Source organism: Pristiophorus japonicus, chromosome 18 (genome assembly GCF_044704955.1).
Source record: "Pristiophorus japonicus isolate sPriJap1 chromosome 18, sPriJap1.hap1, whole genome shotgun sequence".
NCBI classification, from domain to species: Eukaryota; Metazoa; Chordata; class Chondrichthyes; family Pristiophoridae; genus Pristiophorus; species Pristiophorus japonicus.
Genome location: NC_091994.1, coordinates 110,334,758 through 110,350,295, shown reverse-complemented (window position 1 = coordinate 110,350,295; position 15,538 = coordinate 110,334,758). Strand labels below are relative to the sequence as shown.

At 47.6% G+C, this 15,538-nt stretch overlaps 1 protein-coding gene across 8 annotated transcripts in view; it reads left to right on the top strand.

Moving 5' to 3' along the window:
• The window catches only part of LOC139228964 (uncharacterized), a 95,402-nt gene that overhangs the window by 67,830 nt on the left and 12,034 nt on the right, over nucleotides 1-15,538 (top strand). For all 8 annotated transcript variants that reach the window (XM_070860568.1, XM_070860567.1, XM_070860560.1 and 5 more), the window contains 2 exons: nucleotides 13,827-13,924; nucleotides 15,417-15,521. In XM_070860568.1, the coding sequence (XP_070716669.1) occupies nucleotides 13,827-13,924; nucleotides 15,417-15,521 (203 nt within the window). The remainder of the gene's footprint in view (nucleotides 1-13,826; nucleotides 13,925-15,416; nucleotides 15,522-15,538) is intronic.

Genomic DNA, 15,538 nt, shown 5'->3' with positions numbered 1-15,538 from the left:
AAACCAGATTAGCTGTGATTCGCAGTGATTCTCTGTGCATCATAGCCTTTGAAGTCATATTCCTTAGATGGGGCCCTATTAAAAATCAGGTCACCTGATTGAATTCCTGTCATTATTATTTTTCTAGAATATTTTAATTCTATTCTATTTTGTGCTCATGACCATGACACCTTAGGGGTTAAAAAGGTACTGCAGGATCCAGCACTAAGCCATGGAGACCCAAAACAATTTACTTGCATTTATATAGCACCTTTCATTACCACCGGACGTCTCAAAGCATATTACAGCCAATGAAGTACTTTTGGAGTGTCGTCATCAGAAGGCAAAGATTCAATTCTCAGGGCAGTGCAAAATCAGACAAGGTTTCAACTCCTGTTTGCCACAGATGGAAAGTGAGTTTGTGTGGAATATTGGGTGAGGACAAAGTTGGGTTTTCTGTGGTTGAGTAGACTGTCCACAATCAGTGCCCAGATTCATGCAGGAAACATGCACAGTTGGTTGAGAGCTATGAGTGCCCATGGAAACATAACACATTCATGAGAAGAGGGGTGAAAATTTGGGAGTGATGACAGATGACTAAATATGTTCACATGGCTCCTTCCGACTGGATTGCAGCTGATGATCTGCACATTGCACTGGCATTAGTCAGTTTTTACAAAATCTGTGCCAGACTGATCATTATGGTATGTCGTGTTGAGGCATTAATCCGCTGCCTTGGAAACTGGTCTGACCCCAACATTCTTCACATGGTCAGTGTTGTGTATGGAGAAAGAGTCAGACTGAACACTGTGAGCTCAAAGTAAAGTGTGACCTTAGTCTTTTATTGCAGGTCTCCAGAGTGCCTCCAACCTGTGAAGCTTCCTTAAATACCTGTGCTCCCAAGGGATTATGGGATCCCTTAGGACTCCAGGGGATGAGCCCTTTGGTGGCTGTACAGAGTAAATATAAGTCCACATATATAACAACACTTCCCCCCCCACTCCCCCCAAAAGTCAATAGTGTAACTATTTACAATGTGAGTCGATCTGGGGCCCTTCTTGCCCTGGTTGATCGTCTTGGTGTGAAAGCGGTGTTGTTGAATCATTTGTTGGGCCTTCGCTGGGCTGCTGTGCAGCTGGCCTTGCTGGGCTGCCTGGTGTTTTGGGCCTGCAGGGCTGCTGTGGATGATGGGTTCTGCTTCGTGGTCAATCGTGGCACCAGTTGCCATTGGTGTGTATGTTGGGGGATCAAAAATGGTTGGATCCAAGGTGGGTTGTTCAGGATAGTCCGTGAATCTGAGTTTGATTTGGTCCAAGTGTTTCCGGTGAATGAGTCCATTTGAAAGTTTGACCCGAAACACCCTGCTCCCCTCTTTGGCCACAACAGTGCCGGGAAGCCACTTGGGACCTTGTCCATAATTTAATATAAATACAGGATCATTGATTTCAATCTCGCGTGACACATTTGCGCTATCATGGTATGCACTTTGTTGAAGCCGCCTGCTCTCTACCTGTTCATGTAGATCAGGGTGAACTAACGAGAGCCTTGTCTTAAGTGCTCTTTTCATGAGCAATTCAGCAGGTGGGATCCCAGTGAGTGAGTGGGGTCTTGTGCGGTAGCTAAGCAGGACTCAGGATAGGCGAGTCTGCAGTGAGCCTTCAGTTACCCTCGTCAAGCCTTGCTTGATGGTTTGTACTGCTCTCTCTGCCTGACTATTGGACGCTGGTTTAAACGGGGCAGATGTGACATGTTTGATCCCGTTACGGGTCATGAATTCTTTGAACTCAGCACTGGTAAAACATGGCCCATTGTCGCTCACCAGGACATCGGGTAAGCCGTGAGTGGCAAACATGGCCCGCAGGCTTTCAGTAGTGGCAGCGGACGTGCTAGCCGATATTATCTCACATTCAATCCACTTGGAGTATGCGTCTACAACCACAAGGAACATTTTACCCAAGAACGGGCCTGCATAGTCGACGTGTACCCTAGACCATGGTTTGGAGGGCCAAGACCATAAACTTAGCAGCATCTCTCTGGATACATTGCTTAACTGCGAGCATGTATTACATCTGTGAACGCAGGACTCTAAGTCCGCATCGATACCGGGCCACCACACGTGGGATCTGGCTATCACTTTCATCATTACGATGCCTGGGTGGGTACTGTGGAGGTCATTGATGAAGGTGTCTCTGCCCTTCTTGGGGACCACTACTCGATTGCCCACAGAAGGCAGTCTGCCTGTATAGACATTTCATTTTTACGCCGCTGGAACGGCTTTATCTTTTCCTGCATTGCCACTGAGACACTGGACCAGCTCCCGTGAAGCACACAGCTTTTGACTAGAGATAATAAGGGGTCCTGGCTTGTCCAGGTTTTGATCTGCCGGGCAGTGATGGGTGATTGCTCACTCTCAAATGCTTCCATAACCATGGCTAGATCTGCGGGCATAAGCAACCGGTTGCAGTTTCCCAAAATCATTAGCTTGCTGCAATACACACCCGACGCCATATGATGACGCATCACACGACGATCATACATCACAAGCAATTTGTTTGAGCATAACAATTTTCTCGCTTTTACAAAGGCATTTTCTTGGCTTTTGCCCCAAACCCATTCGCCCCCTTTTCGTAGTAAGACATGCAGTGGTTCTAGCAGTGTGCTGAGACCCGGTAAGAAGTTACCAAAGTAGTTCAAGAGTCCCAGAAACGACCGCAGCTCCGTCACGTTCTGTGGCCTCGGTGCGTTCTCGATTGCTCCGTCTTCGCGTTGGTGGGCCTGATGCCGTCCGCCGCAATCCTCCTTCCCAAGAACTCCACTTCAGGCACCAGGAAAACACATTTCAAGCGTTTTAACCTGAGTCCCACGCGGTTGAGTCGACTAAGAACCTCCTCCAGGTTCTGCAGGTGCTCGACTGTGTTCCGACCTGTGACTAAGATGTCGTCCTGGAAGACCACGGTGTGCGGGACCGACTTCAGTAAGCTTTCCATGTTTCTCTGGAATATCGCCGCCGCTGATCAGATTCCAAACGGGCATCTATTATAAACAAAAAGACCTTTGTGCGTCTTGATGCAGGTGAGGGCCTTCGATGATTCTTCCAGTTCCTGCATCATGTCGGCTGAAGTCAGATCCAGCTTCGTGAACGTCTTTCCTCCCACCAGCGTTGCAAAGAGGACGTCGGCCTTTGGTAGTGGGTATTGGTCCTGCAGGGAGAAACGATTGATAGCTACTTCGTAATCGCCACAAATTCTGATGGTGCTATCTCCCTTGAGGACTAGGACAATAGGACTGGTCCACTCGCTGAACTCAATCGGTGAAATGATGCCCTCTCTTTGCAGCCGGTCTAGCTCGATCGCTACCCTTTCTCTCATCATGTACAGTACTGCTCTCGCCTTGCGATAGATGGGTCGCGTCCCTGGAATTAGGTGGATCTGCTCATTTGCTCCTTGGAATTTCCTGATGCCTGGTTTGAACAGCGAAGGAAATTGGTTTAAGACCTGGGCACAGGAAGTGTCGTCAGCGGGTGATAGCGCTCGGATGTCGTCCCAGTTCCAGCGTATCTTTCCCAGCCAGCTCTTGCCGAGCACCATGGGACCATTGCCCGGTACCACCCAGAGTGGTAGCTTGTGCACCGCTCCTTCATAGGAGACCTTTATGGTAGCACTGCCGATTACAGGAATCAGTTCTTTTGTGTAAGTTCTTAGTTTCGTGCGAACTGGAGTTAAGACTGGTCTTGAGGCCTTGTTGCACCACAACCTTTCGAAAGACTTTTTGCCCATGATGGACTGGCTTGCGCCCGTGTCCAGTTCCATTGACACCGGGAGTCCATTTCGTTCAACATTCAGCATTATCGGGGGACAATTCATGGTGAATGTGTGCACCCCATGTACCTCTGCCTCCTCGGCTTGAGGCTCTGTTTCGTTGTGATCCTCCGTGGATCTGTCTTTCTCTGCAACATGGTGGTTTGCAGGTTTAACAGGCTTTGCAGCTCGCCTGCACACTCATTGGAGGTGTCCCATTGTTCCACAGCCCTTGCAAACATACTCTTTGAATCGGCAGGAATGGAAGCGATGATCACCCTCGCAGCACCAACAAGGTGTTAATGGCCTTGCATTCATCACCCTTGATGGTGGACATTGAGACATCTGCGGACGTGCAGCTGCAGGTATGTGTGACCTGCCCTGCACGTTACGATTCGAAAACAACATCACTTTGTTCACAGTACTTGTAGCAGCACTTGTGTGCTGAGAGATTTGCTTCGTCTTGTCACTGGTGGCAATGAACGCCTGAGCTATCGCTATTGCCTTACTCAAGGTTGGGGTCTCTACAGTCAAATGTTTGCGAAGTATGGTTTCGTGGCCAATGCCAAGTACGAAAAAGTCTCTGAGCATGTGCTCCAAATGTCCTTCAAATTCGCAATGTCCTGCAAGACGTCTTAGCTCGGCGACATAACTCGCCACTTCCTGGCCTTCAGACATTTTGTAGGTGTTGAACCGGTACCTCGCCATCAGAATGCTTTCCTTCGGGTTCAAATGCTCTCGGACCAGTGTGCACAAATCGTCGTACGATTTCTCTGTGGGTTTCACTGGAGTGAGCAGATTCTTCATGAGGCCATACGTTGGTACCCCACAGATGGTGAGGAGGATCGCCCTTCGTTTGGCAGCGCTCTCTTCCCCATCTAGCTCGTTGGCCACGAAATTTTGGTCGAGTTGCTCCACAAAAGTTTCCCAATCATCTCGCTCCGAGAATTTCTCCAGGATGCCCACTATTCTCTGCATCTTTGGGTTTGATATCTGTATCTCGTCGCCAGTTGTTCTGTATGGAGAAAGAGTCAAACGGAACACTGTGAGCTCAAAGTAAAGTGTGATTTTAGTCTTTTATTGCAGGTCTCCAGATTGCCTTTCTAACCTGTGAAGCCTCCTTAAATACCTGTGCTCCCAAGGGATTATGGGATCACTTGGGACGCCAGGGGATGAGCCCTCTGGTGGCTGTACAGAGTAAATACAAGTCCACATGTATAACAGTCAGCTCCTGATCTAATCTATATATAGAATATTTTATATGCTACGAATAATGCACAGAATTTGTCCCCTTTTTTAAAACCAGACTGAAGCCAGTGCAATACATGATTATAGAATCACAGAATAATACAGCACAGAAGGAGGCCGTTCGGCCCATCCAGTCTGCACTGGCTCTTTCAAAGAACTATCCAGTTAGTCCCATTCCCCCGCTCTTTCCCCTTATCCCTGCAATTCTTTGCACCTTGAAGTATTTATCCAATTCCAATAATTTATTTAATGACCTTTAGGGGTGAATTTGGGATCATTTGCGCCTCCCATTAGTGCCCCTTTGCGACCGGTCGTGACGTCACTAACGATTCTCGCTACATTCAGCAGGAGTTTAGCGGCGGCGCTACAGTGTTGCGCTACAATCTACTGCGCCCGGAGATCGTAACGTCATCATTGTGCGCATTGCCCCGTTCGCGCCCTGACACCTAAATTGGGTTTTGCCCCCGGAAACTGTGCCGGGCGATGACAGGGACAGCTTCAGGGGGCGCATACCCGGCGGCCGACCGCTACCAGGGCAAAAATTAAAGCCGGCTGCTCCTGAAAATTCTGCTGTTTCGCTTCCCGCTCCGGTCGCGCTTTGGTCGCGGGGTCAGTGCCGCGATTGCTCAGCCCGGCACTCTGTTGATCGCGTGGCATCCCTGCTCCTCGGTGCTCCTCGTTTGCAGCTTCTGCCCTTCCCTTTAATTCAGAGAAGAGCCCCTCGTACGTGGCACTTCCTTTTGGGGGCGGTAACCCCGATTTATCGCGAGGGGCGAGACTTCTGTGCCTGGCAGAAAGTCTCGCGCCTCCTGAGTGTTACCCAATTTCTAGGCCTTATTTTCTTCAGTCAGCACTTCGCTGAGCTATCTTCCCTTCTTCCTCTTATGTTGCAAATAAATTACACTCTTCTCCCCCTCTCTGCGAAGCCACTTAACTTCCTTTTTAAAAACTTCAGCTTAGCATTGCCCAAACTTTATTTCCTGATTTTGCCTCATCTCTTTTCAGCTTAGCTGGTCCGATGGAGCAAAAACCGGCTCTTCCCGATAGAAGAATGGAGGGAAATGTTAGCAGAGAATTGTGCATCTTTTCTCTGGCAGAGGCGTGGAGGGTGTGAAAGCCCACTGACCCAGAATGTCATTGAGAGAGATGGGGGAAAAAAATCAATTACAACAAGGGCAAAATACAAAATGATTTTTAAATAAATTCAACAGAAACTTAAAAAATTTGTACCAGTACAGTGAAATATTTTGTGTCCCTGAACTACATAATGTAGTGGAGTCACTTACATAGCTCTCTGTCCTGTGTGAAGCAAGATTTATTATCAAAAACAGTGAGACTGAATACAAACTCACTTAAACAAAGGAGAGGGAATTTTCCCCTTTGCATTAGGTTTAGCAGAATTATGAACGCGAATATGAATAGGTAGCTCGACGACAGAGGTTGGGGTGGTCTTGGACCTGGCCTGGAGACGGCGAAGGTTGAACAGCTTCCCACTGGTTCTGTAGTTTAGTTCCACTGCAGCGGGGAGCTTGTTGACTGTGAGATGGAGCATGGCAGCGATGAAGATTGAGAAGAGAGTTGGGGCGATGACGCAGCCCTGTTTGACCCTGGTGCGGACGTGGATTGGGTCTGTAATGGATCCGTTGGTAAGGATCACGGCCTGCATGTTGTCGTGGAGCAGGCGGAGGATGGTGACGAACTTTTGAGGGCTTCCGAAACGGAGGAGGATGCTCCATAGACCCTCGCAGTTGACAGTGTCAAAGGCCTTTGTAAGGTCGAAGAAGGCAATGTATAAGGGCTGGTGCTGCTCACTGCATTTTTCCTATAGCTGTCGCGCTGCAAAGATCATGTCCATTGTGTCCCGTAGGGGACGAAATCCGCACTGTGACTCCAGGAGGAGCTCCTCGGCCACAGGGAGAAGACGGTTGAGGAGGACTCTAGCAACAACTTTCCCAGTGGCTGATAACAGGGAGGTTTCTCTGTATTGCCGCAGTCAGACTTGTCCCCTTTTTAAATTATGGTCACGATCACTGCATCTCTGAGATCTCCCGGCATGCTCTCCTCTCTCCAGATGAGACGACGTCTGCGTCTGCGCACATTCAGAGGCTGAACTCCAGGACATAATCGACATATTTACTGAGGCGTACGAAAGCATGGGCCTTACGCTAAACATCTGTAAGACAAATGTCCTCCACCAGCCTGTCCTCGCCGCACAGCACTGCCCCCCAGTCATCAGGATCCACGGTATGGCCCTGGACAATGTGGACTAATCCCCATACCTCGGGAGCCTTTTGACAACAAAAGCAGGCATCGACAACGAGATCCAACAATGCCTCCAGTGCGCCAGCGCAGCCTTCGGCTGCCTGAGGAAAAGTGTGTTCGAAGACCAGGCCCTCAAATCTACCACCAAGCTCATGGTCTACAGGGCTGTAGTAATATCCGCCGTCCTGTATGGCTCAGAGACATGGACCATGTACAGCAGACACTTCAAGTCGCTGGAGAAATACCACCAATGATGCCTCCACAAGCTCCTACAAATCCACTGGGAAGACAGATGCACCAACATTAGTGTCCTCGTCCAGCCCAACATCCCCAGCATTGAAGCACTGACCACACTTGATCAGCTCTGCTGGGCAGGCCACATTGTCCGCATGCCAGACACGAGACTCCCAAAGCAAGCGCTCTACTCGGAACTCCTTCATGGCAAACAAGCCAAAGGTGGACAGAGGAAACATTACAAGGACACCCTCAACGCCTCCCTGATAAAGTGCAATATAGAAACATAAAAACATAGAAATTAGGTGCAGGAGCAGGCCATTTGGCCCTTCGAGCCTGCATCGCCATTCAATAAGATCATGGCTGATCATTCAACCTCAGTATCCCTTTCCTGCTTTCTCTCCATACCCCTTGATCTCTTTGGCCGTAAGGGCCATATCTAACTCGCTTTTGAATATATCTAACGAACTGGCCTCAACAACTTTCTGCGGTAGAGAATTCCACAGGTTAACCACTCTCTTGAGTGAAGAAGTTTCTCCTCATCTCAGTCCTAAATGGCTTACCCCTTATCCTTAGACTGTGATGCTTGGTTCTGGAACTCCCCAGCAACGGGAACATTCTTCCTGCCTCTAACCTGTCCAATCCCGTCAGAATTTTATATGTTTCTATGAGATCCCCTCTCATTCTTCTAAATTCTAGTGGATACAAGCCCAGTTGATCCAGTCTCTCCTCATATGTCAGTCCTGCCATCCGAGGAATCAATCTGGTGAACCTTCGCTGTACTCTCTCAATAGCAAGAACGTCCTTCCTCAGATTAGGGGACCAAAACTGAACACAATATTCCAAGTGTGGCCTCACCAAGGCCCTGTACTATTGCAGTAAGACCTCCCTGCTCCTATACATCCCCACCAACACCTGGGAGTCCCTGGCCAAAGACCGCCCTAAATGGAGGAAGTGCATCCGGGAGTGGAAAGAGCATGCAACAAACCTGTCCCAACCTCCCTTACCCACAATGACTGTATGTCCCATTTGTGGCAGGGACTGTGGCTCTCGTATTGGACTGTTCAGTCACCTAAGGACTCATTCTAAGAGTGGAAGCAAGTCTTCCTCAATTCCGAGGGACTGACTATGATGATGAATAGGTTGATGGTTTTGCCTTACTTACCTCACTTACAGAGTTACGTTTATTTTCAAGCATAAGAGACACCAAACAGGTTATATTGTTTAAACCAAAACAAGTGTGCCTCACTCCAAATGAGTGAGGCTTGATATTTAGATCAGGTTTTTGTCCAATTTAGATAATGGAATGCACTGCCTGAAAGGGTGCTAGGAGCAGATTCAGTAGTAACTTTAAAAACTAAATTGGAATATACTTGAGTGTTGTTGGAGCTGCACTCATCCAGGCAAGTGGAGAGTATTCCATCACACTCCTGACTTGTGCCTTGTAGATGGTGGAAAGGCTTTGGGGATTTAGGAGGTGAGATATTTGCTGCAGAATACCCAGCCTCTGACCTGCTCTTCTAGCCATAGTATTTATGTGGCTGGTCCAGTTAAGTTTCTGGTCCAATGGTGACCCCCAGGATGTTGATGGCGGGGGATTCAGCGATGGTAATGCCGCTGAATGACGGTGGTTAGACTCTCGCATTACCTGGCATTACCTGGCACTTGTGTGGCGTGAATGTTACTTGCCACATATCAGCCCAAGCCTTAATGTCGTCCAGGTCTTGCTGCTTGCGGGCATGGACTGCTCCATTATCTGAGGAGTTGCAAATGGAACTGAACACTGTGCAGTCATCAGCGAACATCCCCACTTTTGACCTTAGGATGGAGGGAAGGTCATTGATGACCAGGCTGGAAGTGATACTGCTAACTGGCACCAGAAACAGACATGCCAAGCTTCAATCAATCAGCCATGCAAAACATGGTTTCCATTTATGCAACGGAGGCACGCTGGTGATTGTGGAGCATTAGGCTGAGCAGTCTGGACAAAGATTGCACAGGAACAATCTAGCAGCCCACCACTGACTGATGTCATAATTTGTCAGCAAGTCAGAACTTCATTTGAAACAAAAAACTGAGCCAGGTTAAAAGCCTGAGGCCTTCATTGCTACCACGAATCATCTGAAATAAAAACACTACTGGACTCACGAGCTTCAGTTTCCGATGTATGTGCAGAAAGTTGCTTCCAGGGAGCAGCTTACTGCGAGAGCAACGGAGACTGCAGATTTCCCGATGCATTTAAAGGCAGTTGCGAGGCCTTGGGAATCAGCGGCGGATGAAGTTGAAAAGTTGAGGACGCAGATTTTTTGCTGGAAAGGTTTACCTCTCCAGGCATTGATGGAATAAAACAAGCCTCAGGTTACATGAGAATGCGCTCATTTCTGTCATCCGATCCCATCTCCCTTATCAGTCCATTACTGAAATCTCTGCGGCTGATGGACATTGCTCAGGACATCCTAATGCGCACTGATGAAGAGATGTGGGGGATAACGTGCATGAATTTATTTGCAACAAGCCTGCAACCTGTGGGTCAAAGTACATTTACAAAAATTACTTCAGGTGGAAATATACAAAAGAATTAACCGGATGAACTTTAGGGGTCGAAATTCGGTAGCCCCGTTTTTGAGGCGGTGTCACCGCCAGAGTGTTGATTTTACCGGCAGGCGTTAGGTGCAGGCTCAAACTGCCAAATTCTGTTTTTACGCCCAAAGGTGAGAGAGCAGCGCTAAAAGTGGCATTGCACACTCATTGTCGGGTGGGAGCTCAGGAGGCCGACTGAATTTCCCATCGGGAAGCTGCCACCATGCTCGCTGGAAAACGGGAAGAAAAGGGAAGAATAAAATCTCAAACTTTTCTGACTTACACACAAACTTCCCCACAGCTACAACTAATGAAAAGAAGATGAAATAAATAAATAAAAAAACTTACCTTGATCTCTGGACAAATAGGCCCAAGCACCGAGATGTCCCCCCCACGTTTCCCAGGCAGTAGGGACGCCTTGCCGTTAGGCGTTCGTATAAACCAAATATCGCGGGAGCGGCGCACAGGGGGGGCATTGCACGCTGGATGACGTCACCACGCGGATGGCGTTAGACGATTCAGCGTTACCTCTTGGCGCCTCTACCAAAGAGCCTACCGAATTTCTCCCGAGCTGTGGACGCCGCTTAACACCGGCGGTAAGGCCGTCACCTCCGTCAGCCGCCTAGCACCGGTGCTAACGGTCGGCGTTATAAAGGGAATTTCAACCCCTTAATTCCAAGGGGTAATGGTCCAACTTCATGCTTTGGGTGGGAAGCCACACCTATTGGAATCACATACTGGTAATTTAAACGGTGATGCGCATAATGTTTTGACCAGAGAGTCCACAGTCCCAACGTTGACTCTGTTCGTTCCACAGGTGCTGCCTGATCAGCTGAGTATTTCCCCGCATTTTCTGTTTTTGCGTCAGATTTCCAGTTATTTTTGCTATTTTGACTCGCGTGACGATGACCCATCAGCACAGATCCTGGGGAATTGTCCTATGAGGAGAGATTGAGTAGACTAGGCCTATAGAAGAATGAGAGATGATCTAATTGAAATGTGTAAAAATCTTCAGGGGCTTGACAGGGTAGATGGGGAGTCTAGAACCAAGGGTCACAGTCTCAGAATATGGGGTCGGACTTTTAGGACTGAGATGAGGAGAAATTTCTTCACTCAGGGGGTGGTGAATCTTTGGAATTCTCTACCCCAGAGGGCTGTGGATGCTGTAGTTGAACATAAGAACATAAGAAATAGGAGCAGGAGTCGGCCATTTGGCCCCTCGAGCCTGCTCCGCCATTTAATAAGATCATGGCTGATCTGATCATGGACTCAGCTCCACTTCCCTGCCTGCTCCCTATAACCCTTTATTCCCTTATCACTCAAAAATCTGTCTATCTCTGCCTTAAATATATTCAATGACCCAGCCACCACAGCTCTCTGGAGTAGAGAATTCCACAGATTTACAACCCTCTGAGAGAAGAAATTCCTCCTCATCTCAGTTTTAAATGGGCGGCCCCGTATTCTGAGACTATGTCCCCTAGTTTTAGTTTCCTCTATGTGGAAACATCCTCTCTGCATCCATCTTGTCGAGCCCCCTCATTATCTTATAAGTTTCGATAAGATCACCTCTCATCCTTCTGAACTCCAATGAGTACAGGCCCAACCTGCTCAACCTATGTTCATAAGTCAAAGCCCTCATCTGCGGAATCAACCGAGTGAACCTTCTCTGAACTGCCTCCAATGCAAGTATATCCTTCCTTAAATACGGAGACCAAAACTGTATGCAGTACTCTAGGTGTGGCCTCACCAATACCCTGTACAGTTGTAGCAGGACTTCTCTGCTTTTATACTCACTCCCCCTTGCAATAAAGGCCAACATTCCATTTGCCTTCTTGATCACTTGCTGTACCTGCATACTAATTTTAGTGTTTCATGCACAAGGATCTCCAGGTCCTTCTGTACTGCAGGACTTTGCAATTTTTCTCCATTTAAATTATAATTTGCTTTTTTATTTTTTCTGCCAAAGTGGATAATCTCACATTTTCCCACATTATATTCAATCTGCCAAATTTTTGCTCACTCACTTAGCCCTGTCTATATCCCTTTGCAGATTTTTTGAGCAAACTTGGCTACATTACACTCCGTCCCTTCATCCAAGTCATAATTATAGATTGTAAATAGTTGAGGCCCCAGCACCGATCCCTGCTGCACCCCAATAGTTACTGTTTGCCAACCGGAAAATGACCCATTTATCCCGACTCTCTTCTGTTAGTTACCCAATCCTCTATCCATGCTAATATATTACCCTTACCTTGAGTACATTTAAGACAGAGATTGATAGATTTTTGGATACTAAGGGAATCAAGGGATATGGGGATAGGGCGGGAAAATGGCATTGAAGTAGAAGATATATCATGATCTTATTGAATGGCGAAGCAGGCTCCATGGATCGAATGGCCTACTCCTGTTCCTAATTCTTATGTTCCTATATTCATTTCAGACCATTGTCTTCCGAGAACATAACTATAGCTCAGTTGCCCACTAGAAAGTCAACTACTAATGTGACATTGCACTGCGCCATCTTATTGACCATGTTGTGGCTGGTGGGTGTGCAGTTCCAGTCTATTAACTTCAGTCTTTAGTCTAGCTTTGTTGAAGTAGCCATTTGTTCATTTGTGGACTTAGACAGTAAATACCAGCGAATTATTGAGAAAAGCTGATTGGCATTGTGCAGCGGCCCTTTATCGAATACTGCACAGACACCTCAGGCCCCCAAAATGGCGGGCAGGAAGCACGCACGCAATTCAAGTCGGACGTGTGCCGTACTGGGTGAGGACGAACAAGAGGGGTCCTTGACCCTCAGCTGAAGATGGCGTTCGACCCTTTGCATATGCAAATAAGGGGCTTAACGCCTTTGGTTTGCTCTGAGCCATGGTGGGCTGCGCTCAGGGAAACCCGGCCCTTGGGAGTGCCTGCAAATAGACTGTGGAGCCAGGAGGAGTGCTCCTACCGCCCCCAAATTAAAGGGTCCACTTGATCGCTGCCACTCCTGTCTCCGAGATCCACGACCCCTGACCTCACAGCTCCAGCCCCCGTGACTTCAGGCCTCCACTCCTCACCCCCCCCCCCCCCCATCCCCAACCAAATCCCAACCCCTGCGTCTTCAGCCCCCCTGAGCCCTACCTTTGACCCCGCTTTGGCAGGCTCCCAACAGCCATCCCCGACTGGTCCCACTTACTTGAAGGGCTGCTGCTTTGCTAGCAGTGGCCAGATCTCTTACCAGTCCTCTCCACTCTTCATGGCAGGGCTATAGCGCCATACCGGCTCTATTAGAATGAGGTCTGAAGCCAATATCAGGGATGCCTCGGAGCTCACCATTCTATGTGAAGGATCTTTGCTTTGTGTTCCTCCACCCCCTCCAGCACCCAGAAATGGGCACCCCCGAATTTCTCAGCTACTCTTTGGTCAATGGAAATTTCACTCCTAGTGAGAGGCCAGTGCAGAGAACTCCACACGTGCGCACACAAGGAGCATGCAAATAGCTCTACCTTCAATACCCCTCACATTATTGTTTAAAATACATCTGTTATGGCACTACTTGAAGCATATATTTGACCTAGAATTGTCCCTTGGTCCCCATTATCTGTATGTAATGAGGATATATAAATAGTGTCTTCAGATGAGTTGATCACAAACTAATTGATGGAAGTGCCTTGTTTAACGAAAGGCTTACTGAACTTGCAGTAGCTGGGAAGAATACACTAACTAATGAATATTTTTTTGCAGTTGCACAGATTTGGGGATGACCCTTCACACAGAAGGTAACAGCACAGCTGACAACGATTGTGTTGCCCCACCGCCAGAGAGTCAACAACAGAACGACGGTAGGTTTTACACATAATGTCTAAAAAGCTAAAGAATGCTTGAAATTCCAGTCTGTGTAGATTAGAGTCTCATTTTTAATTAAATTTGTCCTATGGTGTTTATAAAATCACTTATTTCTGTCCAAAGTGGATAGATGGGATGGAACAGGGAAGGATAGAATTCTTTGAAGTTTGGGATGCCTCGAAGCGCTTTACAGCCAATTAAGTACTTTTGGTGTTGTCACTGTTGTAATGTAGGAAACACGGCAGCCAATTTGTGCACAGCAAGCTCCCACAAACAGCAATGAGCCAATGACCAGAATATCTGTTTTAGTGATGTTGGTTGAGGGATAAATATTGACCAGAATATTGGAGCTAACTCCCCTGCTGTTCTTCAAAATAGTACCCTGCAATGTTGCCTCTTATTCTGTTTCAAAATACTGCGTACACACAGCAGCTTAAAGGGTACATTGGTGCCATGGGATCTTTTACATCCACCTGAGAGAGCAGGCGGGGCCTTGGTTTATCATCTCATCGGAAAGATGCAGCACCCCCTCAGTACTGCACTGGAGCGTCAAGTGAGATTATGTGCTCAAGTTGCTGGATTGGCATTGAACCCACAACCTTCTGACTCAGGCAGGGGTGCTACCCACTGAGCCACTTCTGACACTTGAACATTGTAGTGTTTGAGGTGCTCCAAGGGACTTTTCAGCCCTGCAACTAGTGAAATTATTCTGTGAATTCCATATCCTAACTTGCACCAAGTCCTGTTCACTCATTACCCCTGTGCTCGCTGACCAACATTGACACCCGGTTAAACAACACCTCGATTTTAAAATTCTCATCCTTGTTTTCATATCCCTCCATGGCTTCATCCCTCCCGATCTCTATAACCCTACAACCCTCCGAGATCTCTGCGCTCCTCCAATTCTGGCCTCTTGCGCATTCCAGATTTTAATCGCTCCAGCATTGGCAGCCGTGCCTTCAGCTGCTGAGACCCTAAGCTCCGGAATTCCCTCCCTAAACCTCTCCGCCTCTCTGCCCTTCTTTAAGACGCTCCTTAAATCCTACCCCTTTGACCATACTTTTGGTCATCTGCCCTAAGATCTCCTTATGTGGCTCAGTGTCAAATTTTGTTTGATAATGCTCCTGTGAAGCGCCTTGAGCGTTTTACTACGTTAAAGGGGCTATATAAATGCAAGTTGTTGTTGAATCTCATATGGACTTCAATACCATTCACCTATGGAGGCCTGTGAGAGTTGATTATAAGTGGACAGTAAGGAAATGTCAGGTTTTCCTGAATACCCCAGCTAGTTTCACAGCAAAACTTATTACTAACAAGCAGGTCTTGGAGGAGAAGGAGGTAGATTCGGAGGTGTTTGAAAAACACAGGCAGTCTGAAGGGTTTCCATTCAATAAGGACTCCTTAAGCCCATGAATGCTGGGAAACTATTATGTAATTATTCAATCGTTTAAGAATATTTTTACGTACCAGTATCTGATTTTATTTCAGAAAATTCTTTTAGTTCGTACATGGCGTGGATAGTGGTTCCCTTGTGCATTCTTTGTGCAGTCTTGATAGTGAGATCCTCATTGTGCAAGATTTCTAACAAGCAAGGTAAGGAAAAGGACCAG